The 27450-nt window shown below is 50.8% G+C and overlaps 1 protein-coding gene across 1 annotated transcript; it reads right to left on the reverse strand.

Annotated features, from left to right (window-relative positions):
- Positions 1 to 210: 210 nt before the first annotated feature.
- LOC130681194 (anthrax toxin receptor-like) lies at positions 211 to 26771 on the reverse strand. The gene is made up of 13 exons (XM_057493677.1): positions 26308 to 26771; positions 9373 to 9444; positions 8172 to 8243; positions 6901 to 6982; positions 6755 to 6788; positions 5785 to 5864; positions 5634 to 5702; positions 5183 to 5263; positions 5037 to 5097; positions 3867 to 3959; positions 2660 to 2729; positions 2006 to 2096; positions 211 to 445 (listed from the first exon to the last, which is right to left on the reverse strand). The coding sequence occupies exons 3-13, from the start codon at positions 8228 to 8230 to the stop codon at positions 239 to 241; spliced, it is 927 nt and encodes a 308-aa protein (XP_057349660.1). The 5' UTR covers positions 8231 to 8243; positions 9373 to 9444; positions 26308 to 26771; the 3' UTR covers positions 211 to 238.
- Between the last annotated feature and the right edge of the window lie 679 nt (positions 26772 to 27450).

Here is a 27450-nt window from a genome sequence, read left to right on the forward strand (position 1 = left end):
ACAGGTCCCCTCTCTGAGGCAAGCCTGAGGCACAAAGCCCCTTAGAGGCCAGCTGTACACCCAGGAATGGGAGGGCAGCTCTGAGCCACCATGTGCTCAGGTGATGACCTCGGAACTGATGGGAACCTTCCCACAGGCGGAATCCTGGGGCAGCCAGGAGTCCCGATACTTTGGGGGGCTGGGGAGGGCCTGGGCCACAGGGCTGTGTAGTCAGGAGTCACCCACACATTTAATGCAGTCAGCAGATACAACAGCACAGCAGCAGAAAAAAGAGCAGAATCCCGAGAAACACAGAGCTGTAGAGAGAGATGGTAGTGAAGAAAACTTGAAGGGAAGACTGTTCATCCAGGGAAATATCCTGTGTGACTTCCAGCTCAGCAATTTGAACGACATGTTGTTGGGCAGCTGGTGGTACGGCATCCAGTAGGGCAGGTGGGGTCCCCTCCTGAAGAAAGCACACATGTTAAGTCCTCGTGCACCTGGGCAGCTTCCTGTGGTGCCTGTCACTTGGCATCCCACCCCACACCTCCAAACCTCCTTTCCCCCTTACACTCTGATTGCCCCACTCTGAGAGGGCACGGTGGGACTAGGAGCCCAGGGCTGGACCCTGAGGGCCCCTGAAGAGCCCTGGGGCACAGACCCTGCTCAGAGGCTCTGCCCCAGAGCCCCGTCAGGGAGTCCGGTATCCTCCGTGCTGGGCCACAGGCAGTCCCCACTGCACAGCTGGGCTGACAGCACAGGGGCCTGGGGAGGAGCACACCAGTGACGGCACACAGGGGGTGGAGGGGGGGCTGCTGGGGCTGGGATGAAGGGGGATTGCAGGATCAGGGCAGCACCCTGGGTCTATCTCCGCATAGCCTTGCCCTCCCTGCCCCCTTCCACAGAGCCGCTCAGCCCCTCTGAACCTGCACTTCCACATCTGCAGGAGCAAGTGAGGGGACACCTGTGAGGTTTAGAGTTCATAGCATGTCTTAGTACAGGGCAGGCCCATAAGGAATGGGGGCAACTGTCCTGTTGTTAGTCATAGCCAAGGAGAAGTTCACTACATCTGTGCACTCAGGTGCTGCAAGGCCTGAACCGTTCAACCAAGTGAGATGGTCAGAGAAGTGGGAGAGGGACAGGGCAAGGTTGACTCAGTGCCCAGGAGGCAGGGCCGAGGAGAGGAGAGGCCAGGCCAGGGCTGGGGGAGAAGCCACTGTGCTGGGAGTAGACACCGCTTGGCTCCTGAGTTCTTTTCCCAATGTGCCTATTGAAGGGCGGTTGTCACCGGGTGGGACTCCTGATGGGCAAATGGGTCAGTTCTGTCTGCTGATCTGTGAGCAGACATCCAGGGATAAGTATAAACAGACATGCCCAGGAGTGTCAGTGCTGTTGGAAGCCAGGTTTGGGGGCAGGAGCTGTGATGGTCACAACTGGGCTCAGGGCTGTACCCACAGCTGGGCTAGAGCACCAGTGCAGTGGAAATTCACCTCGACTGTGTAGGGTCACAGGTGTCCCAGCCTCCAGGGCTCCTGGGTCTGGGACCCCAGTTCGAGGGCCTGGACTCTAGCTCCCTGCACACAGCCTCCAGCCTCCACCCCTCACCTAAGCCAGACCCAGAGGGAGCTCTGAACTCCCCACCAGGAGAACTAGGCCAGGGAGGCAGCAAGGTGGGAGTCAGGGGGCTGGTCTCAGCACTGTTCCGGAGTCTGCTTAGAGCTCCAAGTGGTCGGTGCCGTGTGCCTTCAGGGACCCTGGGCTTGCAACAGGGCAGAGGAGCTGCATGGCCCCAGACGCTTTACAGAGGTACCCCCAGGGCACTTCTGAAGCCTGAGTGGGGCACAGCTCCCCAGGGAAGGGCTCAAGGGGCTGTAGTGGCTGTGACGTGCTGCACAGGTGCCCAGCTGCACAAGCTACTTGCTGGGCCAGCCCTGGACACTGTTCCTGCCTTTTGCTTCCCAGTGCGTGTGTGTCTCCGTCCAGTGAATGGACTCAGTATAGTCCCAGAGGGAGGCAGCAGTCTTACCCTGGAAGTCACACAGTTCCTCCTGCTGACATCTAAATCTGTCTTGATGAAGGTGAGGCCATTATCCAGGCTGATATCGATGAAGACGGCCCTAAAGGACAGAAAGGGCAGACGGTGACCAGCAGCCCAGACAGCAGTGCGTGCACTTGGCTCAACCTGCAGCCCAACAGTGGTCCTCTTTGTAGTGGCTCTGATCAGTAGGCATTCAGGACACCACATAGGAGGTGGCACGGGACAGGAGAGCCCAGCCCAGGTGAGATGAGGTCAACCTCTGCAATGAAGGCTGAGCGGGCCGAGGAGCCCTGCATGGCCCAGATGCCCTCGTGGCCATGGGCTCTGTGGCCAGGCTGGCTGTTTGGTGTCACCTTCCAAACTCTTTTCTATGACACAGTGTGCTGACTTGGCCCTGAAAGGCTGCCTGGGCCAAAGGGACCATCCCTGGGGCCCGTCACCTCCTGCATCCTGCCCTCCTTGATAGAACCTGGGTGATGGGGGATCACAGCCCCTCAGGGGACCACCTGCACAGGTGGGTGCAGAGGAAGCCCTGAGTCCTCCCAGAACAGGTGTGAGCAGCTCCGCCAGAGGAGGCATCCTCCACGCTGGTCACACCATAGTGCCAAAAACTGACCACTGTTCCCTGAGCTTTTCACTTACTGGCCCGGATTATTTATCTTTGGTCCTGGGCATGTAACGGAGGTATCTTGCACAGACACTGCCTTTTTTCCTGGAAGAAATTTACATGCAAATAATGTAAATGGACATGTCCCCACATCCCCGTCTCCCCTCCTGTGGCCCTTGGCAAGCAGAGCTCACCCTTTGGCAGATGTCAGCCTCTGTTCTCTGCCTCCTCAGAGCACCTACCTCACACCAAGTGCCAGGCTGCTGACTCGACTGTCAGATTAGCTATGACCTTCTGAACATTCTTACCCCTTTGTCGGAGCTCATAATGAACACTAAATGCTAAGTATGGTCAGGGGAGAGGATTGGTGTCTGGGTGTGGAATGGTTAGGATTGAATGGGGAAAAAATCCCCAAAGAGGTGCAAGCTGACTTTCCCGTTGGATGTGCACCGTCCAGAGAGGAGAATGATGGGATGGCAGCCCAGCAAGCAGAGAGGCCTGGACAGACATGACTGACTGGAAAGGAGTTTTCAAACCAATATTACACACATGGGATGAATTCCCAATTATTAGTGTCCTCTTTAATTTCTCTTAAGAGTGTCTTGTAGTTTTCAGGGTATAGGTCTTTCACTTCCTTGTGTAGGTTTATTTCTAGGCATTTTATTCTTTTTGATGCAATTGTGAATGGGATTGTTTTCCTAATTTCTGTTTCTGCTAGTTCATCATTAGTGATTAAGAATGCAACAGATTTCTGTGTATTCATTTTGAATCCTGCAACTTTGCTGAATTTAGATATTAGCTCTAGTAGTTTTGGAGTGGATACTTTAGGATTTTTTATGACATCATCTTTCAATCTCAAGGGAACACACCATCCTGGGAGACCTGGCCGAGACTCAGAGCCCTGGGGCTGCCTCAACTTCCCTCCCACAGACTAATGGACTTGAGTCCTTGCCTCTCAAGGGAAGGGAGAGCCCAGGAAAGGGAGGGGCATGCAGCTCTTAGGGCACACTCACCCCACACCCAGCCAGGGCTGCAGGAAGGCTGCTCCCAGGGGTGTGATGGTGCTGGGGATCGATTAAGTACTGGGCACTAGTGGCAGGTGTCCAGGCTCCCAAACAGTTACCCCTTCCACTGTCTATGTCACTTGTTTTCGGTGTGTACATAGCGAATGGTCAGCACGGGCTTTGAAGGCTTGGCTTGCTGTGGGACAGCTGTCCCTGGAGGAAAGGAGGGGCTACTTACGGATGGTTCTCTTTCCAATTCGAAATTGACAGATAACTTGATCTTTGTCTATGTTTTCAAAACCGTTTCCAATAACCCTGACTTCATTGTTACCTGCAAGAGTAATATCCAAATGTCTCTGTGAGGAAGCGCTGAGTTATCCTCCTCAGACCACAATTATGGCAGGCCGCCCCCAAAACAGAAACCCCATAAACTCTTGGGAGACTGCAGCTATAGCTGCAGCTGTAGCTGAACCCACATCTGGGCAACCCCCTGGCCAAATCCTCTCCTTTTGGTCACTGAGGGCCTAGTCCCAGGAGCCTGGGCTGGGCCTAGCCTTGGGGGCCCCTCCCCACTTCCCATGACCCCCGAAGCCCATTAAAGGCACCCAGCCTAGTTCTCTAGGGGCAAACCAGCCACGGGTTTCTGCTCTGAAATACAAAGGTGCCCCCTAATGGGCACAGGCAGGGACCAGGCAACCCTTACACAATTGAGAGGAGCCAAGACATCCTGGTGAGTCAGCCCTGGGTCATGTCTGAGCTGCACACACACACCTGGGGACCTGGAGACTTCCTGCCACCTGGAGTCAATTCTCTATTCCTCCTCCCCCACTGTCTTTCTGGGGGCCTATGGCAGAATGGAAACCAGGGAAGCCAAGCCTGTTCTTGCGGAAAGAGAATATGGGGTTTCAGTAGGGTACGTGGCTTCCCCCACCACCTGGCAGGCAGAGGCTCAGGATCTGATCTCAGGGCCCAATCCAGGACTGCACAGGATACCACTTCTGCTCTACACCCAGCTGAATAGCTATCACGCAGCTCCTCTGTAACGCCCTGGGCTCTGGTTTTCAGCCTCTAGGGGGCCCATTACAAACCTGGGCAAAGATGTCATCACATGCCCAACCCCAGCACACCGCAGGCACCCGTACCTCACACAGACTTACATACATACCTGACACAAACATTCTATGGACCCAATGCACATTCCAAACCACAGTCCCCCCACAGACACCACATACACGTACACACAGCACATTATACACATTCACACCACATGTGCCACACACACACACGGTGCGCCCAAACACACCACACAGACTGGAACCATGTACACCACTCCTAGCACACACATGGCACATGCACAAAACAAACACACACACACTCCTACGTTTACAACAGCGACCCCAGTTATTACCTCTAGTGCAGATAGAGGAGAAATTCACAGATATAATCTGCACACAAGACCTCTCTAGGAGCTGAAATAGAGAGAGAGGAGTGGCAGGGTCACGGGAGGGAACGGCGGGGCACGGTGTGCAGCCCCCTTCATCCCCCCCCACTCACTGGGTCAACGATGTCTTCGAGTCCGCTGTATCCAGTGTCCACTCCAAACACATGACCCTCTTCGCCAGCAATTTCCAGTAGCTGAAAGGGAGAGGAGACAGCCTGGGCCCACAGCCAGGGGTGATGACCCAGAGGTCCCCATCCCAGGAGACAGACACTGAGGGCTAGACCCTGGCACCCGCCAGCAGCCCGCCCTCAGGGGAGGGAAAGCTCTTCCACCCTCACCTCTGCTGGGTAGGTCTTACACAACAATTGTTATTCATTCTGAAGGGCCAGCTTGCACATCTTTCAACTCCCTGGGCCCAGCTTAAGCAGAGAGGGCCCCCACCCCACTCCCCAGGCACTCCTTGGTGAGTAGAGGCCCATCCTCTGGGCGACCCTGAGAGAGCCGTCTTTGAAGCTTTCCCCAGCTAGGCTCACAAGTGACCCCTCATTACCTGCTCAGAATTACCTGGGACAGCTGATAATCTTGCACACCCACGAAATACAGAGTTGCCCCCAACTGCTTGGATTTTGCAGCCTGAGATAGAGGAAGTGTTGGGTATAATAAATTTGGTCCAAATTTGTGGACCAAAAGGCTGGTAACAATGGGCTTGACTCACTTCAACTTGTGTCTCTGCGAACGATTCTGGCAGCAGTTCTCCACCTGTCAGCACGATGATGAGGCTGGGTACCTTCGCTCCTGTGGGAGAGGCAGGGCGTGACTGGGTCAATGAGAGCAACTGCCACAGGCTTCCAGGACCCAAGCACTGCTCCCCACACCTCACCCTCCTGGGGAGAGGCCACCAGACCTGAGCACCTGCCACCCACATGCCTGGAAGGCTTTGCAGCTTATCACGCAACAAGAAGGGCCCCTAGCCCAGGACCCACTTTGCAGGTGAGGAGACTGAGCCCAGCTTAGGGTTCTTCTTACAGAACTGTCACTTCTACCAGACAGTACAACCTTTGCCCTGAAAGGCAACTCCAGCAATTTCACAGGATAAGCATCAGCCTTCCAGGTGAGCAAAAGCAGGAGTGGGCAAACCTACTGTGCAAGACTCCTGCAGGTCCATGCAGGCCTGTTCCAGCTCTGGGCCTCACCCACAGCTCTCCCGCGGGCACCTGTAGACCCAGGCTCAGGGCTCGAGGTCAGAGGCAGGTGAGCAGTAGACCCCCTCCCCAGCTCAGTGCCTCTCCCTGGGCCACACATCTTTCCTAGACCCTACAGCCAAGATGAAGAGGTTTCTGGGACAGGCACAGTCATTTGCACTACAGGAGACACAGAGCAGGAGCATCAGCCCAAGGGAGGGAGCTGGAGGGAGGAGGAGTCAGGGAGCAGTGTGTGCCCAGCAAGGGGGAAGGTCAGGCTCCCTTCTTACACTTAGGCCGCACTGCTCTAGGACCCTCTGGGTTTCCCCCTTTCTTCTTCATGCAGCCCAGCTCCAGGGCCAGTGCCTCCTATTTCTTAGGAACCATGGCATCACACACGCGACCCCTTGCTGTGCTGTGGAACATCACCGACCTCACTGAGGCCCAGGCCTGGCTCTTCCCCCCGGACACCATCACCAAGAAGGCAGGAAGCAGCTCACTTACCTGCAGCACGTGTTCTTTCGATCTGCTCATTGGCCTGCAACAAAATGAAGGAAAATGTGTGTTGTGGGGACAGTGAGATGACCCAATGATGACCCTCTGAGAACTTAATAAAGCAGAGCCACATCTCAGAAATCTAGATTCTGTACCTTTTTCAATCCATGCTGCATATTTAGGGCTCCTGTAGGCAGCACATTGAGCAATTTGACAAGAGAAGTGCTTATTTTTTTTCTGAAAAAAAAAAATCAGAGCAGGTGGGAGATGGAATGAGGGGTTGCCTCTTACAACCAGCCTCTGGCTGTCTTTGTCCATCTGCACATGCAGCCCTGTTGGGACGGGAAAGGCCAAATCAAGGAGCCCTGTCCCGGCCCTCTGTCCTGTGCCTTTGGCATTGGCTGGCCTAGTTCCCACCTTTCCAGTCCCCTATCTGGTAAGCAGGGTGGCAAGGGGACGCTGCTTTCTAGCCTCATAGGTAAGGCCTGGGCTTCTCTGTGCTCAGCTCTGTCTAAGCTGTGCAGAACTGGGGGCCTCACCCAGGGGTACACGCTGACTATCCATGGTGAGTATGGGGAGATCCCAACTGTGATTCCATCACAGTGTGACTGGCAGCATGACCGCCCCCCGGGGGCCCTGGTGAGGGCACACTGTACCCCCACACTTAAGGCAGAGCTTGGAAAGGTCACCATGCTCACCACTGGCTCCTCCTGTCCACAGACCCTGGGACCCTCCAGTGCAGTGTCCTTGGGCTCTGTCTGGTGCTCCTCCCACTCTCAGGGGGGCTCCAGTCATTTTCCTACATGAGAAGCTAACCTCCCTGCTACTCAGAAGCTCCATGATGTCCCACCTCCCACCTAGACCCTCCTGAGATGCAGGCCCACGGTGCCTTCCTCCAGCACCCTGTCCATCTGGGGTTCAGAACCCACTCCTGGGCTCACCTGACCAGACTCACTGGGAACATGTTCCCCTCCACTGAAGCACCCACACTTGGATGACACCCATCCCTTTCTCCCTAGTTCTGACTGTCTGCCCCTTTCCCCAGCGGCCCAGGGCAAAAAGTGACACACAACAGCAGGTGCCGGGCTATGTCCCAAAAGGCCCCCCACATCTGCTCCACCTGATCTGGGAATCTTCACAGTCAGCCTGCTCTAGGGAAAGGGTAGAGCACAGAGGGAAGGACTCGGGTGGGGTGGAGGGCTGGGCTCTGAAGGGAGGAGTCTGTCTACTAGTACAGGGTCCAGCCAGTGCCAGTGCAGAGGGGGCCAGGGCTGAAGGTCAGGGTGGGCAGTGAGGGGAGGGTCCAGGACAGCCGTGCCTGCACACCAGTAGGTTCCTCAGTGTGGGATCAGGGGCCCCCTCTGCTCCCTGGCCTCCCTGTGCTCTGATCGCTGGGTCTGCTTTAGGGGATCAATGGAACACTTACCTGTTCGAGGTCAGCTTCATATTGATGTGGCCATGTGTCGAGTAGGTAATGAATGACATACGCTGTGTGGGGCTTGGGAGGAAACATGGGCTTGTGAGCAACTATACACACAGGCTGGAAGTGATGCTGATATGTAACAGGGAGGGGGTGCCCACCAAGTTCCCTGTTCTCCATTCTGTCTCTTTTAGTGTGGAGTCCATTTCCTGGACTCCAGAAGTTCTCATCACTTTTGTGAAGGATCATGAGGCCTGGAAGGTGTGCAGCCCAGCACCCTGTAGATCCAAATCCCAAAAGGCTGTTTGCTCTCTCTACCTCTCTCACACACACACGTGCACACAGGGCTGCTACATGCACAAGGGGATAGACAGCGACATGCTCTTCCACGAGGGCCCTCCCAAGCTGGCCTCTCCTCTCCTGTCAAATTCTCTGTACTTTCACTTCTCCTCCTCCCTGGGCTATCTTTCCCCACCTCCCTCCCCTCATCTCAAAGAAATCGTCCTCCCTCATCACCATTCATATTCTCCCCTCCCTTTTCACCTTCTGGCCCCTCTCTTCTGATCACCTGGCCCTCGTTATCCTTTAGTTACACTGTTCCCACAGGTCCCTATATGAGCTCCCCACTGGTCCTGGCTCTTGCCCGCCATTATGAGACTTCTCTGCCTAGAGTACAGTTGGAGTCTCACCAGTCCCCTCTGATCACACGTCACCCAGAGCTCCCTATAGCCCACAGCAGGAAATCCAGGCCCTGCTTCCTGGCATTATTGGCCTCTTTTGCCTTGGCCACAAGTGGACCTCTCGCTTCATCTCCCAGCCTTCCCATGTTAACCATGTTCAGCCAAATAGACCCCTTACTGCTCAAATGACCTTCATAGTTCTTGTTACCCTGTGTTTCTCATCCTTCAAGATCTAGATAAAATTTCCACATCCAGATGTTTAGTTACAGTGTTAAGGAGTTTGCCTATTTCCTAGTCTGTGAGGTCCTCCAGGGAAGACTATGCCCCTGAGAACAAGGCCTGACCCCCAGGAAGGAGCCAAGCAGGGCTGCAGAGATCTTAGGAAACAAGTGTGAGCTGTACTTTTCTCCGGCTTCAGAACACTGCCCTGAGCTTTGGGACCTGAGGCAGTCCCATGTCTGCTGCATCTAAATAGCAATGTACTCAGTCAGAGGAAAACGCCCCGCAACAGAGCTGAAAAGCCGTACTTTTTAAATCTGTTCACCAAATCCTTCACAAAGCTCTGTGTGAACTCCCAGTTGTCATTTACACAGTGGGATCTGAAAAAGAAGAAGACATGAGTCAGAGACGGAGGTGCATGTATCATGTGAGCATAGTTTCTGCCTCCCTGCCTTCCTGCAGGCCCTTAGCAAGCTCCTCCACGAGAGCCCCCAGCTCCTGAAATAGCTAAAGGCCACCACAGCTCCTGGAGTGAAATCAGTGGGTTACCCTCGTAGTGACTTTAGTCAATGTGAGTGGCAGCAATTGACCAATTAGACTTGTGTGGTAGGGGATGAGGGACTTCTCAGATGAGGGGCTTTTAGTGGCAAACACGGATGGTTGATCATGCTACCTGGGAATGTTAGGAAATGAGGTGGGATGCATTGGTCGGTAAAGCCTCCAGAGATTCTGATATGCTGGCTCTCCTGGTCCCCCATTTCCCCTTGGGAATCGCCATTCCCAGCCCTCTGCTCCTCTTCCAGCCCTTGAACACGGGGGTGGGTCATGGCTCTCGGCTCTTCCTCCCCACCATTCCCTCTGCCTCCACGGCTGCATCTAAAACCGTCAGCAAATAGTGAGGAAACTAAGGATAGATGACCCGAACATCAAGATTCCCCAGTGACTACATATCTATCAGGCCCTTACAAACATGATTTCTGATTCCAGAACAACCCTATGGTAGTACAATTATTCCCACTTTTCAGATGAGAGAACAGGATTCCACAGGTCATAGAATGTGACACAATTCCAGTAGCTAGCATGGATGTGAACCCAGCCCTGGCTGCAAAATCCACTCTCTACCCATCACACTTGGCAGATCAGGGTGACCCTGAGTCAGACAACTGCTGGGTAGCAAAGCAGCAGACTTTGTCCACCTACTGAAATAGAGATTTGCTCTCAGACCCACACCAAAGTCCAAGACAACTCCATGCCTAACTAATGATGGTAACACTTTCTATTTTCCTCCCCATTACCTCTCTCCTCTGTTTTCCCATTGAATGAAAACGACACTCCAAAGACAATTTATAGGAAACAAGAGTCTTTAACCCACCTATCTACTCTGGGATAGTTGTTAATTTATGATAATTTTGAAGGAAACTCTTGATTCTATAACACAAGAATGTGAGAGCTCACAGGCAACCACAGGGACCTACAGTTCCCCAGCAAGGAGGCAGTAGGGAACAGAGCAGGCATGTGGGCTTCTGGCATTCAGGGCTCCAGTCATGATTCAGTGCCCCTCTCCTAAATGAGAATGGAGAGATGGGTATCCATAGACAGCTCCACAATTAAACCTTGAGGCCAAAACATCCTGGTGATATAACTATTCTGGGAGAACAGACGCATAGAGCAGAATCATGTGAGGGAGCTGAGATGTAACTCAACTCATTTCCCTTCTTCCACAGTAAGAAGTTAACAGAGACTACATAACCTCAAGCAGCAAGGAACATGACAGAGTATAAACATGTTTTAGAGTGTGAACATATTATTAGATACATGGTCACAATGTCAATAAAATACTATCTGGAACACTTGCAAATGGCTGTCCCTGAGGAATAGGATCAGAAGTGGGTGGTATGGGGCAAGAGCCTCAAGGTTTTGTGTGTGTGTGTGTGTGTGTGTGTGTGTATTTGTAATAGTGTTCCATGTTAAATTTATGTTCAAGCATTTCCTTGATAAATTTAAAAATGAAATTACAGACGAACTAGTGGCATGAAGTGTGAAAATGTCAGACGTGGAAGCTCTAAGCCTTAGATTGCACAAAGAAACACTGAACAAACAGAGGCTTAAATCTGATACATGCTACACCATGGGTGGACCTCACACAATAAGGCAAACACAAAATGCCAACGGAAGTGTCTGAAGTGTCTGGGACAGGCAAATTTGTGGATACAGAAAATAGAAAGGAGGTTGCCAGGAGTTGGGGAGGGATGAATGTGGAGTTATTGTTTACACAAGTTTGAGAAGCCTCTGTCCCTGAGAAAGCACAGAAGCCATGGCTCGCTTCGTGAGGAACAGCTGGGAAGGGCCCTGAGAAGGAAAAAACAAAAGACATGGAACGGCCCATCCAAAGGGGAGCGCAGATCATCAGCCAGGCCTGCACAGCTCTGCTCTTCCGCTCACCGGAACTCGGGAGGAAGCCGTGCAGGACGCACACATGCTGAGTCCAGATGCTTCACTGAGGGCGCCCCTTCAGCTGTCATCCTCTCTGAGAACCTCTCACCCTGCCTTTCCCGAGGGAGCCCCACGCAGTGACGGGCGGCCCTAACATTTGGTCCAACTTGGGACACCCCTGAGTGCCAGCTGAGGCTGTCAGACCTGCACGGAAGCTCCACCTAATCCTACCTCTGCCCATGCTGTCGCACAGGGGTTGGCGCCAAGGTGTTGGTTAATGAGCATCCTGCCCAGGCTCCATGTCCGGAGTGGACGGATCTTGAAGCTCTGCTCTCGCCCCTAGGCCATCCCCTCTTCCTCCACCTTTGTCACACGTGTGGGTGCTCCCCTGGATTCTGCCTCTCCATTATCCTCTCACTGGGCACACCAACCTCGGGACCCTACTTGACTTCCCCCAGCATAGAATGAATGCACAGGCCTACTCATCACATGATGACGGCGCCCAGAGAACCTCCGGAGGGCTCCCAGCAGAGACATTAGGCTCACACATCCCCCACCCCAGAAGGCCCATGGGGAGGAAGGCTGAGTCAGGGAATCTGGGCTGGGTCGGCGGCCCCTGGGGGGCAGGGAGATCCCAGGAGGTGTGATTTTGGCTTAACTGGCAGTTCACTTTATACTTATCTTGCGTGACTATGTCTGATGCTGTGCTGAGCAAACTACCTACAAATTCCCCTTCACCTTCATTGCAACACGGTGAGATGGGTATGAAGACGCCGACTGTACAGATGGGGACACTGAGGCACAGAGAGATGAAGCAACTGGCCCAAGCCTCTCTGATGGCGAATGGAGTCTGCCTGATTATAGGGGTGGGGCTGGCTCCCACTGCCTGTTCCCCTGGAAGGGCAGGGAGCAGCCCCAGGAGGGAGGATGTTCTCACCCCCAAGCACTTCTCACCCAGCCAGCCCTGTCTGGGGCTGCGCAGCTCCCAGCCCCGGGGCTGAGGTTGCCGTGGTTTCAGGTCTGGCCTGGCCACAGCAGCAACACTCTGGGCCCATTCCCCACTGGTGGCCCAGGGCTGGGAAGTGGGTGTGTAAATGCTTCCTTGGGCACCCTCAGCTGCTCCTCCCATTTGCACAATCTGGCAGGATTTAGTCCTGGCCAACCAAAATGGCAAGTGTCAAGGCGACGGCCATGGTGAGGGGTGGGGGGCACAGTGCCGTGGCACCTCCTGTCCTGGAGCCTGAGTGGGGTGCAAGGGACTTCAGTGGCTCCCCTCCCTCTACTTCCCTCTCCACCTTCAGGGCAAGGCCTGTACTCCTCACCCTGAGCTGCCGGGAGAGCCAGCTGTGGTCGGAGGGGCAAGGGCTGCCTGCCAGCATTTAAGAAGCCAAAGGAGGCAGTGGGAAGAGAGGGGCAGGAGTGGGGAGGTCCTGGCTCCAAGAGCTGTTTCCCTAGTGCCTTTCTCACACGCCCGTGTCACACCTCCTTGGGGGAGAGGGGAGTATCTTCCCACCGTCTAGCGTTTGGAAGCAAATAAGCTTGGCTGACATTGAGTAAATCACTTGCACCTCAGCCTCAGTTCCGTCATCCCCAAATCAGGAAAGATCCATTGCCTTAAGGTTTGGGAGGCCTACATGGGAGGGCACGTTGCCTGGCACATAGTGCCCAATTATTATTATTACACATGCCCCTCCTGCACCCTGAGCCCTTCCCCATGCACCCCAGGGCCTAGATGTGCCTGAGCAGGCCCACCAGCAGAGACCAGGGTGCAGGCAGGGGCACTAAAACAGCATGGCAGCTGAGAGGCCCCTCTGCGCCCACTGGCCCTCTCTGGGAAGACAGACCCAAGGAGGCTCTCAGTCCCCCAGGACCATTCAGACCCCAACCCAAGCCCCAGGTGGGAATCACTAGCCCCCTGGGCTGGGCTGGGGATCAGGGAGGCAAGAGCTGCCCAGGGCAACGCAGAGCCTTCCCCGAGACAGTGACGAGGGACCTTCCCTCCTTGGCAGGGGGCGCTCCCAGCTCTGCGGGTTCAGCTGGGCCTGCACCCCCCTATCAGCAGGCTCCAGGGAGACTAGGGGGAGTCAGAGGCCGTCTCCCCTGGGAGGGAATGAGGCAGCTCAGTGGGCCTGGGTCCTGCAGCCCCCCCCCCCAAGTCTCTGGGCTGTTTCCTCCAGCCCCCAGTAGCTGCCCCCCTTCAGGAGACTGCACATCACAGGCCTGCCCTGCTCTCCCTCCAGGGATGGTTCTGAGGATGACAGAAAGGCCAAGAAAGTCCTTGGACACCACAGAATCCTTTAAATATATTGACAGTCATACCACTGTCAACACTGAATACACACAGCATTTATTCCCAGCCCAACACAGGAGGTGAAAATGGAAGCAAGGTCATCTCCTCCAAAGACAGAGACCCCCTTCCTTCTCTGAGGGCTTGCAGGTGCCTAACCCACAGCCTAGCTCCCCCAGGCTCTGGACAAACCAAAGTGTCCTGGAAGTGCACATACACTGTAACTTGGGTCTCCAAGGTGTCCAAGAAAGAAGCAAAGCACTTGGCAGCATGAAAGCAAAGGCCTTTCTCAGTAGTGACACTGGGGATGCCCAAAAGCCACCTGGCCATCTCCCTGGGGCCCATTTACACAATAGTCATCGGTGTGAGAAACAAAACAAAACAAAACAAAACAAAACAAGCCAACAGACAAAACCCAACAGCGAAGCCCAGAGGGCGCTAACCGCTGAGAAGTTTGCTCCCAGGAATTTCCCCGCCAGCTGATTAAGGGGCCTGCAGGTCACAGACCTGGGCCATGTGGTTGGAGGGACTGTGTCATCTAGAAACCAGATGATCGCCTTTCATCCTTTTCAGGAGAAAAAGTCCCAGGGAACAAATGCCTGGGGCATTCTTTCTGCCCCAGGAACAGGGAGACCACAGAGAGTCTGTTCCTTGAATGTGACCAAGACAGTCCCTGCTTCCCTCTCTCAGAGCCTGGGGCCCCAAACTGACCCCAGGGACAGCACTGCTCTATGGCACTGACTAGAGCCGGTGGGCCACTCACGAGTCTAAGACGAAGTACACGTCGTAAGTGCTCCAGCAGGAGTCCCCAGCTGCTGGGCTCTCCTGGAGCCTGGAGCTGGGGTGGTGACCTTGGTCCTGGGTGAGGTAGCGGTGGAGGGTGCTCCCGGTGGTCAGGAGCGGAGACGGCAGCAGCAGCAGCAGGAAGATGACGAGCGTGGGACCCAGCATCCTGGGGCCGCTGTTCTTGTCTCATCCCAGAAAACTACAGGCTTCCTCTAGCCACACCTCCTCTGCTTCCTCCTGTGCTCAGGGGCCTCGGCACTCCCAAACTCAGCTCTACTCACACTTTAATCAGTATACCTTGCACCTGCAAGCAGCCACCTGATACCTGCCCTGTGGGTCCAAGTAGCAAGTGGTTGGCTGTGGGGTGACAGCCCCACTACTTATGCACCTTCACCCCGCGCCCTGCTGAGGTATGACCATTATGATGGACAATAAGTTGCCATGGTGACCTTGTGAACTGCAGCTCTGCCCACTGTTCTCCCTGTGGGCAACCCCAGGCAGGAGTTTGAAGGGGTAGTCAGATGAGGCCTCCATTTGTCCCTTATCCCAAACCATCCCAGGGTCTTTACAATTTCAACGAAACCCAGCCCTTTGGTAAACTGAAGGAGGGTACTGAGGGGGCCTACACACGGACATCACTGAGTGAGGAGGGGGAGACAGGAGTGTTGTAAAGTTTATTTGTGGGGACACTGAAGTCACCCAAGGGATAGAAGGATCTAGAGGAAGGTTGTGAAAGCAGGCCAGTGTCCTTTGTGAATGAGGGACATTCCAGTTATCTGCTGCTGTGTACTGAACCATCCCAGACCTAGGGACATAAAACAGAAACATTTCATATGCTCACAGGTTCTGTGGATTAGAAATTCAGAAATGTCTGAGTGGGAGTGGGTTGACTTTCCTCCAAGGAAAACCCACTTGCTCTTTCATGTAAATTTTGGAATCATATCATAAAACTCTCCACTCACCTAAACTTCTCAGTATCTTAGCAAAATAAAGTTAAATATGTAGATGCATTTGGAGGGATTTGAATCTGCTATCTGGATTCTCCTACCAGTGAACATCAGGCACCCGGCCTACTTCCCTCCTTAGGGGCCAAACCAGTCATGGGTTTCTGATCTGAAATGCCAAGGGGCCCCCTAATGGGTGCAGGCAGGGGTACACAGAGGGGGACACAGCTCTGAGGGCACACCCTGCCCCAAACCCAGCATGGGCTGCAGTGAAGGCTACTCCCAGGTGTGTGGTGGTGCTGGGGACGGATTAATTCCTGGGTGTCACTGGCAGGTGTCCAGGCTGGGCTCACTGAGGGGAGGCAGCCTGATGCAGGACGGTTGTCACTGGAGGAAAGGAGGGCCTACGTACCTGGGGATTTCTTGCTACCAAATCTGAATTGACAAATAACTTCCTCTGTGTTGTCTACATTTTGAAAGCCTTTTCCAAAAACCTTCAAGTTCTTGTTAACTGCAAGAGTAACATCAATATGTCTGTGTGAGGAAGGGCTGAGGTATTTTCCTCAGATCACAACTATGGCAGGCCGCCCCCAAACAGAATTCCCAGGAACTTGTGAGGACGAGCCTGCATCTGAACCAACATCTGGGCAGCCCTCTGGCCGGATCCTCCCCTGGGGTCACTGAGGGCTTACTCTCAGGAGCCTGGGCTGGGCCCAGGGCACTCAGGGGCTGCTCCCCACTTCCCATGACCCCCGAAGCCCATTAAAGGCACCCGGCCTACTTCCATCCCTAGGGGCAAACCCAGCCATGGGTTTCTGCTCTGAAATACCAAGGTGCCCCCTAATGGGCACAGGCAGGGACCAGGCAACCCTTACACAATTGAGAGGAGCCAAGACCTCCTGGTGAGTCAGCCCTGGGTCATGTCTGAGCTGCACACGCACACCTGGGGGCCTGGGGACTTTCTGCCACCTGGAGTCAATTTTCTGTTCCTCCCCTCTGTCTTTCTGGGGGCCTATGACAGAATGGAAACCAGGGAAGCCAGGCCTGTTCTTGCGGAAAGAGAATGTGGGGTTTCAATAGGGTACGTGGTTCCCCCCACCACCTGGCAGGCAGAGGCTCAGGATCTGATCTCAGGGCCCAATCCAGGACCACAGAAGATGCACCTCTGCTCTAGACCCAGCTGAATAGCTATCACGCAGCTCCTCTGGAATGCCCTGGGCTCTGGTTTTCAACTCATGGGGCTGTGATTGCTGAGCCTGAAACCCTAGAGGGGACCTGGCTGGCCTGAGCCTCATGGGGAAGTTTGGGCCCAGCCTCTACTCCCATGTCTGTGACACACAGGGAGTGTGGCAGCTCAGGGCAGGGCTGAGAGCCCAGGGCACGGCAGGTGCCGGCACTCCTGGGAACGGTGCACAGCGCCCCTCTCCTCTGTGTGTCTTACCCTGCCTTGTGTCCCTGCTGCCCTTCGGGCCCTGCTCTTGACCACTTGTCCTCTTGCAGGAACTACAGCTCCCAGAGGTCTGGTTCACTCTGGGAATTTTAGACAAGTGGGGCCAGGATGAGGTTTCAGGGTTTTGAGCAGAGATGTTGAGTTAAAGCGCTGTGCTCTGCCCAGACAGCTGCACCTTTTACATTCTATCTGCCCTCACCCTGTTCCTCCAACAGCAAAAACCCCAAGAAGAAAGGGAATCCAAGAGTGAGCGCAGCCGGCTTGCAGGGAGCTGTACTTCCCCCGCTAAACCCCCACTGCCCACCAGCTCTGAGAGCACAGAGGGACCTGCCACCCCAGGACAGAGACAGATCCTTTCCGGAAGGGAGGGCATTCTTTCTGGGAGAAAAGTTATACAACAGGCTGCCTGGGATCCAGGGACAGGGGATGGAAGGCGGGCAGCTCCCTGGGAAGATTTTTTAACAAATCTTTTACTTCCTCCACAGCACCTTACAGCTTGCATTCTCATGCTGCTTCCTCCTGTATCAATGCCATTTTATTCTTCAGTAAATCCGCAGACCTTCGCAGTTCACATTCGTGTGCTGCCATTTCTCATGTCTCTTGCAGGAGCACATTCTTGTCAGTAGACTTTTTTAGTACTGTTAGAAACAGCCAAACCACGGTTCCCACTGCCCAATGGCCACACTATTTCTTAAAGAACCTCCTTATTATGCTGTGGGCTCCACCTTCCTCAAGTCCTGGGACAGGGTCCAGTCCTGTAGAAGGCAAGCCACCTCAGATCACATGCCCACTGGGGGACACTCAAATATCTCCCCATTCATAGGGGTATCCTGCTGAAATAACCCTCCCATGAGGGTAGCCTTTTCCATTCTTTGGTCTACAATGAATCCTGCTGGCTAAGCCAGTTGTCTTGACTGAGTGCTTCAGTCCCACACAAGTTCACTATGGATTCAGCGAGACTAAGAAATGACAATGAAACATTCTTGGGGTAAAAGGGTTACACCCAGCTTCATTCTCCTGGCGAAAGGTTGAGCACTAGAATCACATCTGCATCCAACTGTCTGCAGGTCCATAATCCTCCTCCGTCTCTGCCTCCACCCAGAGCACTGGGCAGAGCTCTTTAGATCGAGGCTCAGTCAATATTAGCTTATTGCCTATGGATGCGCAAGCATTAGCCTAGCAGTAGGCCAATTAGATCATCAAGTAGTTTAGGGTCAGGTAAGGATCTTGGCCATAGGAGCTTCCATTTCCCCACACTGAGATAGCGTTCCTGAGAGACACTGTGGAGAAGGTAAAGGATGTAGCAGAGGACATGCTCTGTGGAGCAAGATAGCTCCCATCAGCTCCAGAAGTGGCAGAGGGTTCACTGAAGAAGAATAAGGAGGTAGAGGTGGTGCTGGAGACACCAACCCTCCTCTATTGAAAGCCTGCCCAGCTGTAATCAAGTAAATGAAGAGATAGCAACTGCAGGTTCCTCCAGGAGAGGTACAGCCCCCTCTCCAGGGCATAGTGCACTTTATGTTCCCCTAGACACAGGCAGAGCTGGTGGCTTTGGGCTTCCAGTTTCAGCAGAAACCCACAGAATCCATATCAGCCTGGCTCCTGTACCTTTGGGACATAGAGGTGGATAGTATCCTCCTGTCTGAATCAGAGATGGGAAAGCGGGCTTCCCTGACAACTCATCCTGCCTTGCAACAGCCAGTGCAGAATGTACACCAGACCCCTAGGACCCACTCCCTTCTCAAATGGCTGATGGCCACACTCCACACTGTACAGCCCAATCCGGGTGACTTACCATATTCCCCACTAGATGGCAGATGCATGCCAAGCTCTAACAGGTGTTACAGAATTGGGGCATGAAAAATACCATGTATAACCCAGTAAATTATGACTCAAATCAGAAGCTGTTTATGGTGGGGATAAGGGTATGGTGCTGCAAATGGCTCCCTCAACCCTCTTTGGGCCCTTAGTAGCCATTCTTGCCCCTCACTTAAGGCAGCCAATAAATGAGGTTACCAATATTGTGACAGATTTGGGGGAAGCTGAAGTGATGAAGGCACAGAAGGGAGTGCGGTCCCCTACTGAGAGGAAGGGCTTAAAGGGCCCTGTGACGGACGGTCGTAAGGACCCAGATATGGATTGATTTGAGAGGGGCAGGAGCGGACAGAGAGAAATTGCATGGGAAGTTGAACAGAATTTTATTGGAGCTGTGGCAACAACTGAAGCCAGAGCAGCAGTTCCAGCAGCTGAGGATCAAGAAATGGAGACAAAGCCACAAGTCTTGGCCTGTGAGCCTGCAAGACTTCCTGCTAGACAGTGAGCCATCCTCACCTGAAACCACACAGGAAGGTGATTGGGCTATACAGTTTTACTGAGTGGAGGGTCAAGGCACCCACCTTGGGGAACCAGGTAGGGACCAGAGGCCACATGTTCAAATATCAATTCATTGGTACCCAGTGAATATTCAACACATCCCAGCTCTGGTAGACACAGGAGCTGAATAGTCACTGATTTATGGCAACGATGAGTGGTTTTCAGGGACCCCCCCACTGTTATAGTTGGATACAGAGGTAAGGCTATCAGAGTGAAACAAGCCTGAATCCCGTTGGGAATAGGGCATCTATACCTGAAGGAATATACTGTGTATATCTCTCCAATCCCGGAATATATTTTGGGGATTGATATCCTCCAGGGCCTGTGGTTGCCGACCACTGCAGGTGAGTTCAGACTGAGAATATGTGTGGTAAAGGCAGTTCTGAGAAGACATGCTAAGCACCTGCCTGTAGCTTTTCTTGTGCATCAGCGGGTGACTAATGCCAAGCAATACAAATTCCCTGGAGGGCATAAAGAAATTGGAGAACCCCTCTAGGAACTAGAAAAGTGGGCATTATAAAGCCTACTCATAGCCCTTTTAATCTCCTGGTGTGTCTAGTAAAAAATCTAGATGGCTCCTAGCATATGACTGTGGATTACAGGGTACTGAGTAAGCATACCCCCTCTGCAGGCTGCTGTCCCCTCTATTACAGCCCTCATGAATACCCTAAGTCATGAACTAGGGACATACTGTGTTGTGGATCTTGCTAATGCTTTCTTCTCCATAAACATAGCACAAGAAAGTCAGGAACAGTTTTCCTTCACATGGGAAGGATGGCAGTGGGCTGTCACTGTCCTTCCACGAGAGCACCTCCACAGCCCCACTGTCTGTCATGGACTTGGAGCCCAGGATTTGCAGCATGGAAGAAACTGCCAATGGTGCAGCTGTATGATTATATTGATGATATCATGCTTACTGTTTATTTTCTTACCAGAAGTCCTGCATGCAACAAACATTGTGCAGCACCTAGACTGCTGCAACACTTAGAGGAGAAAGGATGGGCTGTGAACAGCAACAACTTTCAGGGAACTGGTTTGCCAGTCAAATTCTTGGGGGTTGTCTGGTCAGGTAAGACTTAAGTTATCCCAGAAGCAGTGATTATAGATAAAGTTCAGGCTTTTCCTACCCCCAAAACCGTCACACTATTGCAAGAGTTTTTTGGTCTTTTAGGCTACTGGAGAGTGTTTATCCCACACTTGGCACAGATGATAAAGCCCTTATTCCATGTGGGATGAAAGGGCATCAGGTGGGCCTAGGATGAGACATGTGCATTTTCTTTCACCGCTGCAAAATGGGCAGTCAAGGCCTTCTAGGCCTTGAGTGTGATAGACCTGTCAAGACCTTGTGAGATGGATGTCCATGTGACCAAAGACAGTTATGGCTGGGTTCCCTGGAAGTAGCTTGAATGGACTCACCAACTTATTGAATTCTGGTCAAAATTCCAAAAAAGAGCAGATGCCATTTGCTGCTGGCATCTCCATGAGTTGATGAAGCAGATGAACTGGCCCAGGTATGTTGGCTAGAAGAAAAGCCTGACTCTGATGTCGCCCAATGGTTAAAAAAATGTTTGTTGCATCCAGGGCAAAAGACAATGTGGGCTGTAGCCCTTCAGCAGGGCCTGGACTTTAACCTTTGAAGAAGTCATCAGAGCCCAGCACGAGTGCACTGTATGCTCTAAAAGGGACTTAACACCAAGGGAAACAAAAGCAAAAATGAACACATGGGACTACATCAAGCTAAAAAGATTCTGTACAGCAAAGAACACCTATCAGAAAGATGGCAGCGTGAGAGGTGAGACGGTGGCTTCCCCCTAAAACTCCATACAATTTGAAAATATACTTGGTGCAACTAATCCTGAGAGAGCAACAGGAAAGAGGACTGCATCAGACTGTATACACCAAGAGAAAATAGCAGACCTCACGGAACAGGGTAACGGTACCAAAGCTGTAGCCCGGCAGGACCCAAGCGATTCCCCCACTGCAGCTCACCAGCAGGAGGAAGAGAAACAGAGCAGGGAGGGAGTGGAAGGCCTGGGACTGCTGAATACCTAGCTCAGGAGATCTGCTCTGGAAGCACAAACCTACATTTCATGGTGCTTTCATGATACTCGTGTGATTATGGGGTTGGAAAGCTAATACAGGCAGAATTCCTGGAGAGACTGAGATTCCAGCCACTTGTGGAAAGCAGGGATCCATATCCAGCTGCTCTGGGACAAAAGCTTATACCTGTGTGCTCCGCCCACTGCTTCTGGCAGTGGAGACAGGCATAGCAGCCCGGAAGCAGGAAACAGCTCTTTCCTCCTCACAGGCACCAATACCGCTCCCCTGTGACCCCCAACATTACTTCAGGGGATGAGCAGCTCCAGAGAGTAGAGCTTTTGGACACTAGAGGGCGCCATATACAAATATGAAATGCCAAAGGAACCTGGTCCCAAGTAAAATTAATATAACTCCGGAGAAAGATTTAAATGACATGGACCTTATGACTCTTCCCGTAAAGGAGTTCAAAATAAAAATTATCAACATGCTGATGGAGGTACAGAGAGATATCCAAGAACTCAAGAATGAATTCCGGTCAGAGATCTAATCGTTGAAGAGCACAATGGAGGGTATTAAAAGCAGGTTGGATACGGTGGAGGAGATGATAAATGAAACAGAAACTAGAGAAGAAGAATACAAAGAAGCTGAGGCACAGAGAGAAAAAAGGGTCTCTAAGAATGAAAGAATATTGAGAGACTGTATGACCAATCCAAATGGAATAATATTCACATAATAGGGATACCAGAAGAAGAGAGAAAAGGATAGAAAGTGTCTTTGAGGAGGTGATTGCTGAAAACTTCCCCAATCTGGGGAAGGAGATAGTCTCCCAGGCCATGGAGATCCACAGATCTCCCAATACAAGAGACCCAAGGAAGAAAACACCAAGACATACAGTAATAAAAGTGGCAAAGATCAAGGATAAGGAAAGACTATTAAAAGCAACCAGAGAGAGAAATAAGATCACATACAAAAAAAGTCCATCAGGATAACATCAGACTTCTCAGCAGAAACCTTACATGCCAGAAGGGAGTGGCATGATGTATTTAATGCAATGAAGCAGAAGGGCCTGGAACCAAGATTACTTTATCTGGCAAGATTATCATTTAAATTTGAAGGAGGGATCAAACAACTTCCAGATAAGCAAAAGCTGAGAGAATTTACCTCCCACAAACCATCTCTGCAGTCCATTTTGGAAGGACTGCTATAAATGGAAGTGTTCCTAAGGTTTAATAGCTGTCACCAGAGGAAATAAAACCACAGTAAAAAAGCAGAACAGCTAATTACTAAGCAAATGCAAAATTAAATTAACTATCCCCAAAGACAACCAAGGGATAGACAAAGAATACAGAATATGATACTAATATATAAAGAATGAAGGAGGAAGAAAAAGGAGGAGAAAAAGAAAAGAACCTTTAGATTGTGTTTGTAATGGCATATTATGTGAGTTAAGTTAGACTCTTAGATAGTAAGGAATTTAACCCTGAACCTTTGGAAACCATGAATCTGAAGCCTGCAATGGCAATAACTACATACCTATCAATAATCACCCTAAATGTAAATAGACTGAATGCACCAATTAAAAGACACAGAGTCACTGAATGGATAAAAAACAAGAACCATCTATATGCTGCCTACAAGAAACTCATGTTAAAACTAAAGACATAAACAAAACTAAAACTGAAGGGATGGAAAGATTTTTCATGCAACTAACAGACAGAAAAAAGCAGGAGTTGCAGTACCTGTATCAGACTAAACAGACTTCAAGAACAAAGAAAGTCACAAAAGACAAAGAAGGACATTATATAATGATAAATGGGTCAATCCAACAAGATGTAATCATTATAAATATCCATGCTCCCAACACAGGAACACCCACATATGTGAAACAAATACTAACAGCATTAAAGGGGGAAATAGAATGCAATGTGTTCATTTTAGAATGGCTATACAAATGACCAATAAAGCTACCAAAAATGTGTTCAGCCTCCTATGTCATCATGGAAGTGGAGATCATACCTTGATGCCACTCACACCGGTTTGGCTAAAGAAATAAGGTAGGAAATACTAAGTGCTGGGAAGAGTGTCGGTAACTGGAACTCTGATACACTGCTGATAGGATTGCAAATTACTACAGCTGCTCTGGAAAACTACCTGTCAGTATCTACAAAAACCGAACATATACTTAAGTCTATGAACCAGTAATTCCACTCCCAGGAATATGCAGAACAGAACTGCATATGTATGTCCACACACCGATGAACTGTACACATGTGCTCACATACGGCACTAACACATTTATAGCAGCATTATTTGCAATAGATACAAACTTGGAAACTACTCAAACATCTGTCAAAACAGTCGAATGAATAAATACATCATGGCGCTTTCATTTATATACATTACATGTATTCACATGAAGAAATATTATGCAACAATCGAGATGAACAACTTAAAACTATATTCAACAACATGGATGGATGAATCTCACAAACATAGATTGGAGTGGAAGGAGACAGACACAAAAGGACAGGCAAAATGATTCTTCCTATAAAAAGTTCAGCAACAAGCGAACCAATATGGATCAAAGTCCACTCGGTCACTCTGAGAGTGCACAGTAGCTGGAAGAGAGCTTGACAGTCGGTGGTGCTCCTGGGTGCCGGTAATGTTCTGTTTCTTGATCTACCTGCTAACTGCGTAGATGTAGTCGGTTCTGTGAAAATTTACTAGGCCAATCACTGTGACATAAGCACCCTTCATCTGTATGTTGTACTTCAATAAAAAATTAAAAACATCTTAGAACTCCTCATAAGAGTGACTAAAGGAAAATAGAAGAAAACAGTTACTGAAACACATTATGAAGTTACAAGAATGCAGAAAGTATGGTATTGGCCCAAGACGAGGAATAGAGATCAATGGAACATGTTAAACATGTTCCAAGAAATATACTTTGGCACATGAAAGAATTAAGTATGTGTTCTAGATGGTGTTTTGGATTAGCAAGGAAAAGGAGAATTACTAAAAATAGTGTTGAAGCAATGTATTAACTAGTTAGATGGGAAAAAAATTAATACCTTCCTTAAACCATCACTAAAATCAAGTGCAGTTGAATTCAAAGTATACATATATTGTGTGTCTTTAAACTTTTGTTTGCTTACATAAAAATATTTATATAAACATGAAATCATAAAGCAGTAAGAGGAAAATGCAAGGTGAGGCTTGTTGGTGACCTTTGTGATAAGGGAGGAGGGAAACTTTTCTCACCGTAAAAAGAGATGAAAAAACTACAGGCAAAGCTGTATACGTACAATGTAATTTATAAAATTAGAAAATACAAATTGAAAGATCACTTACAATGGCAAAGGACTGACATCTTTAGATATAAAGAGCTCTTTTGAAATAATAATAATAATAAAATTAATTCACTCAAATAGAAGTACATATAATGTATTGAAGTGGCTCAGAGCAGGCTTCCCCAACATGTACCTCACTGGCGTGTGGATTATTTTGAGTTAAAGGCAACTGAGACCCCATAGGCTTAAGAGAGACTTGTGCCTATCCCTTAACTCTCCAGAAGAATTTAAACTGGAGTCTTTCACAAAATAGGAGTTAATACCAGAAACACATTTTCTCTGAGTGATGATGTATCTGTATGGTAGGGCAAACATCTAACTGCTCAGTGCATTGCCCGCCTCCCCTCTGCGCCCCAGGCCCTTATCGGATTCTTTAGCCTAGGATGGCATCGATAACTCACTTTACTTTTCTATCTTTGAACCTCTCATGTATGTGGGGTTCCCATATGTACGAAATTAAATTTGATTTTCTCCTGTTAGAACAAGAAAAAAAAAAAAAGGACACTGGAAATGGATCAAAGACCTGAATGTAACTCATGAAACTATAAAACTCTTAGAAAAAAACACAGGCAAAAATCTCTTGGACATAAACATGAGCAACTTCTTCATGAACATATCTCCCTGGGCAAGGGGGAAAAAAGCAAAAAATGAACAAGTGGGACTATATCAAGCTGAAAAGCTTCTGTACAGCAAAGGACACCATCAGTAGAACAAAAAGGCATCCTACAGTATGGGAGAATATATTCATAAAGGACATATCCGATAAGGGGTTGACATCCAAATTATATAAAGAGCTCACATACCTCAACAAACAAAAACGAAATAATCCAATTAAAAATTGGGCAGAGTATCTGAACAGACACGTCTCCAGAGAAGAAATTCAGATGGTCAACAGGCACATGAAAAGATGCTCCATGTCGCTAATCATCAGGGAAATTCAAATCAAAACCACAATGAGGTATCACCTCACACCAGTTAGGATGGTCAACATCCAAAAGACTAGGAACAACAAATGCTGGCGAGGATGAGGAGAAAACGGAACCCTCCTACAGTGCTGGTGGGAATGTAAGCTAGTTCAACCATTGTGGAAAGCAGTATGGAGGTTCGTCAAAAAACTGAAGACAGAAATGCCATTTGACCTGGAAATTGCACTCCTAGGAATTTTCCCAAAGAAAACAACTTCTCAGATTCAAAAAGGCATGTGCACCCCTATGTTTACTGCAGCACTGTTTACAAGAGCCGAGATACGGAAGCAACCTAAGTGTCCATCAGTAGATGAATGGATAAAGAAGAGGTGGTACGTATACAGGATGTAATACTATTCAGCCACGAGAAGGAAACAAATCCTATCATTTGCAACAACATGGATGGAGCTAGAGGGTATTACGCTCCGTGAAAAAAGCCAGGCAGAGACAGACAAGTACCAAATGATTTCCATCATTTGTGAAGTATAACAACAAGGAACAAATGAAGGAACAAAACAGCACCAGACTCACAGAACCCCCCCGCCTGGCAGCCACGTCACAGTAAACCCAACGGCCGGCACCTCAGGGGGACCCTGTGCCCGCGCCCCGTCTTACCTTGAACGAGTGCCTGGAGCAGGTGCAGCTGGAGCGTCAGGAGCGGCCACCACCCGCGCAGCCCCGCGTCCTGGCCAGGCGTCTCAGGCGCATGGCGGGCTCCGCGGCGGAGCTGCTGCCGCCGCTCAGGGCCGGGCAGGGACCCCTGCGGCCACACTGAGGGGCCGCCGCCTGCCCTCGCCCTAGGGCCCTTACGCGCTCACGGAGCGGCGGCGGCGGCGGCGAAGTTGTCACTGTGGAAGTGCCCGTCAGACCGCCTTCAGAGGCCCCGAGCCAGAGGAGCCGGCTGGAGCTGAAGAGACGCTGCTTCCAGCGCCCTCCCCTCCCAGCGCAGAGGAGAAAGTGGCCCCCACAGGCGCCTGCCGTAGCCGCTGATTGGCCGAAGGGAGGGGCCTCATGGGCCCCGCGCCCCGCCCCCAAACCCTCGCCTGTTTTCTAACTCACAGACCACCCGCTTGGAATTTCACAGAGACCAGCTGGCCCCAGAGGATTCCCGCACCGCGTCGCCCCCTAGGGACGTGCAGCAGGCCCTGCAGGTACTGCTGCCCTTGAACCTTTGGTAATCACAAATCCAAAGCCTGCAACGGCAATTAAATACATACCTATCGATAATCACCCTAAAGGTAAATAGACTGAATGCACCAACCAAAAGACACAGAGTTACAGAGTGGATTAAAAAAAAGTAAGACCCATCTATATGTTGCCTACAAGAGACTCTCTTCAAACCCAAAGACATCCACAGACCAAAAGTGAAGGGATGGAAAAAGGTATTTCATGCAAACAATAGGGTGAAAAAACCAGGCGTTGCAGTTCCTGTATCAGACAAAATAGACTTCAAAACAAAGAAAGTAACAAGAGACAAAGAAGGGCATGACATAATGATAAGGGAGTCAGTCCAACAAGAGGATATAACCATTATAAATATCTATGCACCTAACACAGGAGCACCTACATATGTGAAACAAATACTAACAGCATTAAAGGGGGAAATAGAATGCAATGCATTCATTTTAGGAGACTTCAACACACCACTCAAACAGCAGATCAACCAGACAGAAAATAAGTAAGGACACAGAGGCACTGAACGACACCCTAGAACAGATGGATCTAACACACATCTACAGAACTCTACACCAAAAACTG

Source organism: Manis pentadactyla, chromosome 16 (assembly GCF_030020395.1).
Source record: "Manis pentadactyla isolate mManPen7 chromosome 16, mManPen7.hap1, whole genome shotgun sequence".
In the NCBI taxonomy this organism is placed as follows: domain Eukaryota; kingdom Metazoa; phylum Chordata; class Mammalia; order Pholidota; family Manidae; genus Manis; species Manis pentadactyla.

Bases quoted from the DNA above. Each gene is read 5' to 3' on its own strand.
- LOC130681194 (XM_057493677.1), bottom strand. From the start codon at position 8,230: ATGTCATTCATTACCTACTCGACACATGGCCACATCAATATGAAGCTG. The intron at 6,789-6,900 runs GTACAGAATCTA...ATTTTGTTGCAG, and splicing joins TGCAGCATGGATTGAAAAAG to GCCAATGAGCAGATCGAAAG. The intron at 5,098-5,182 runs GTGAGTGGGGGG...TCTCTATTTCAG, and splicing joins TCGAAGACATCGTTGACCCA to CTCCTAGAGAGGTCTTGTGT.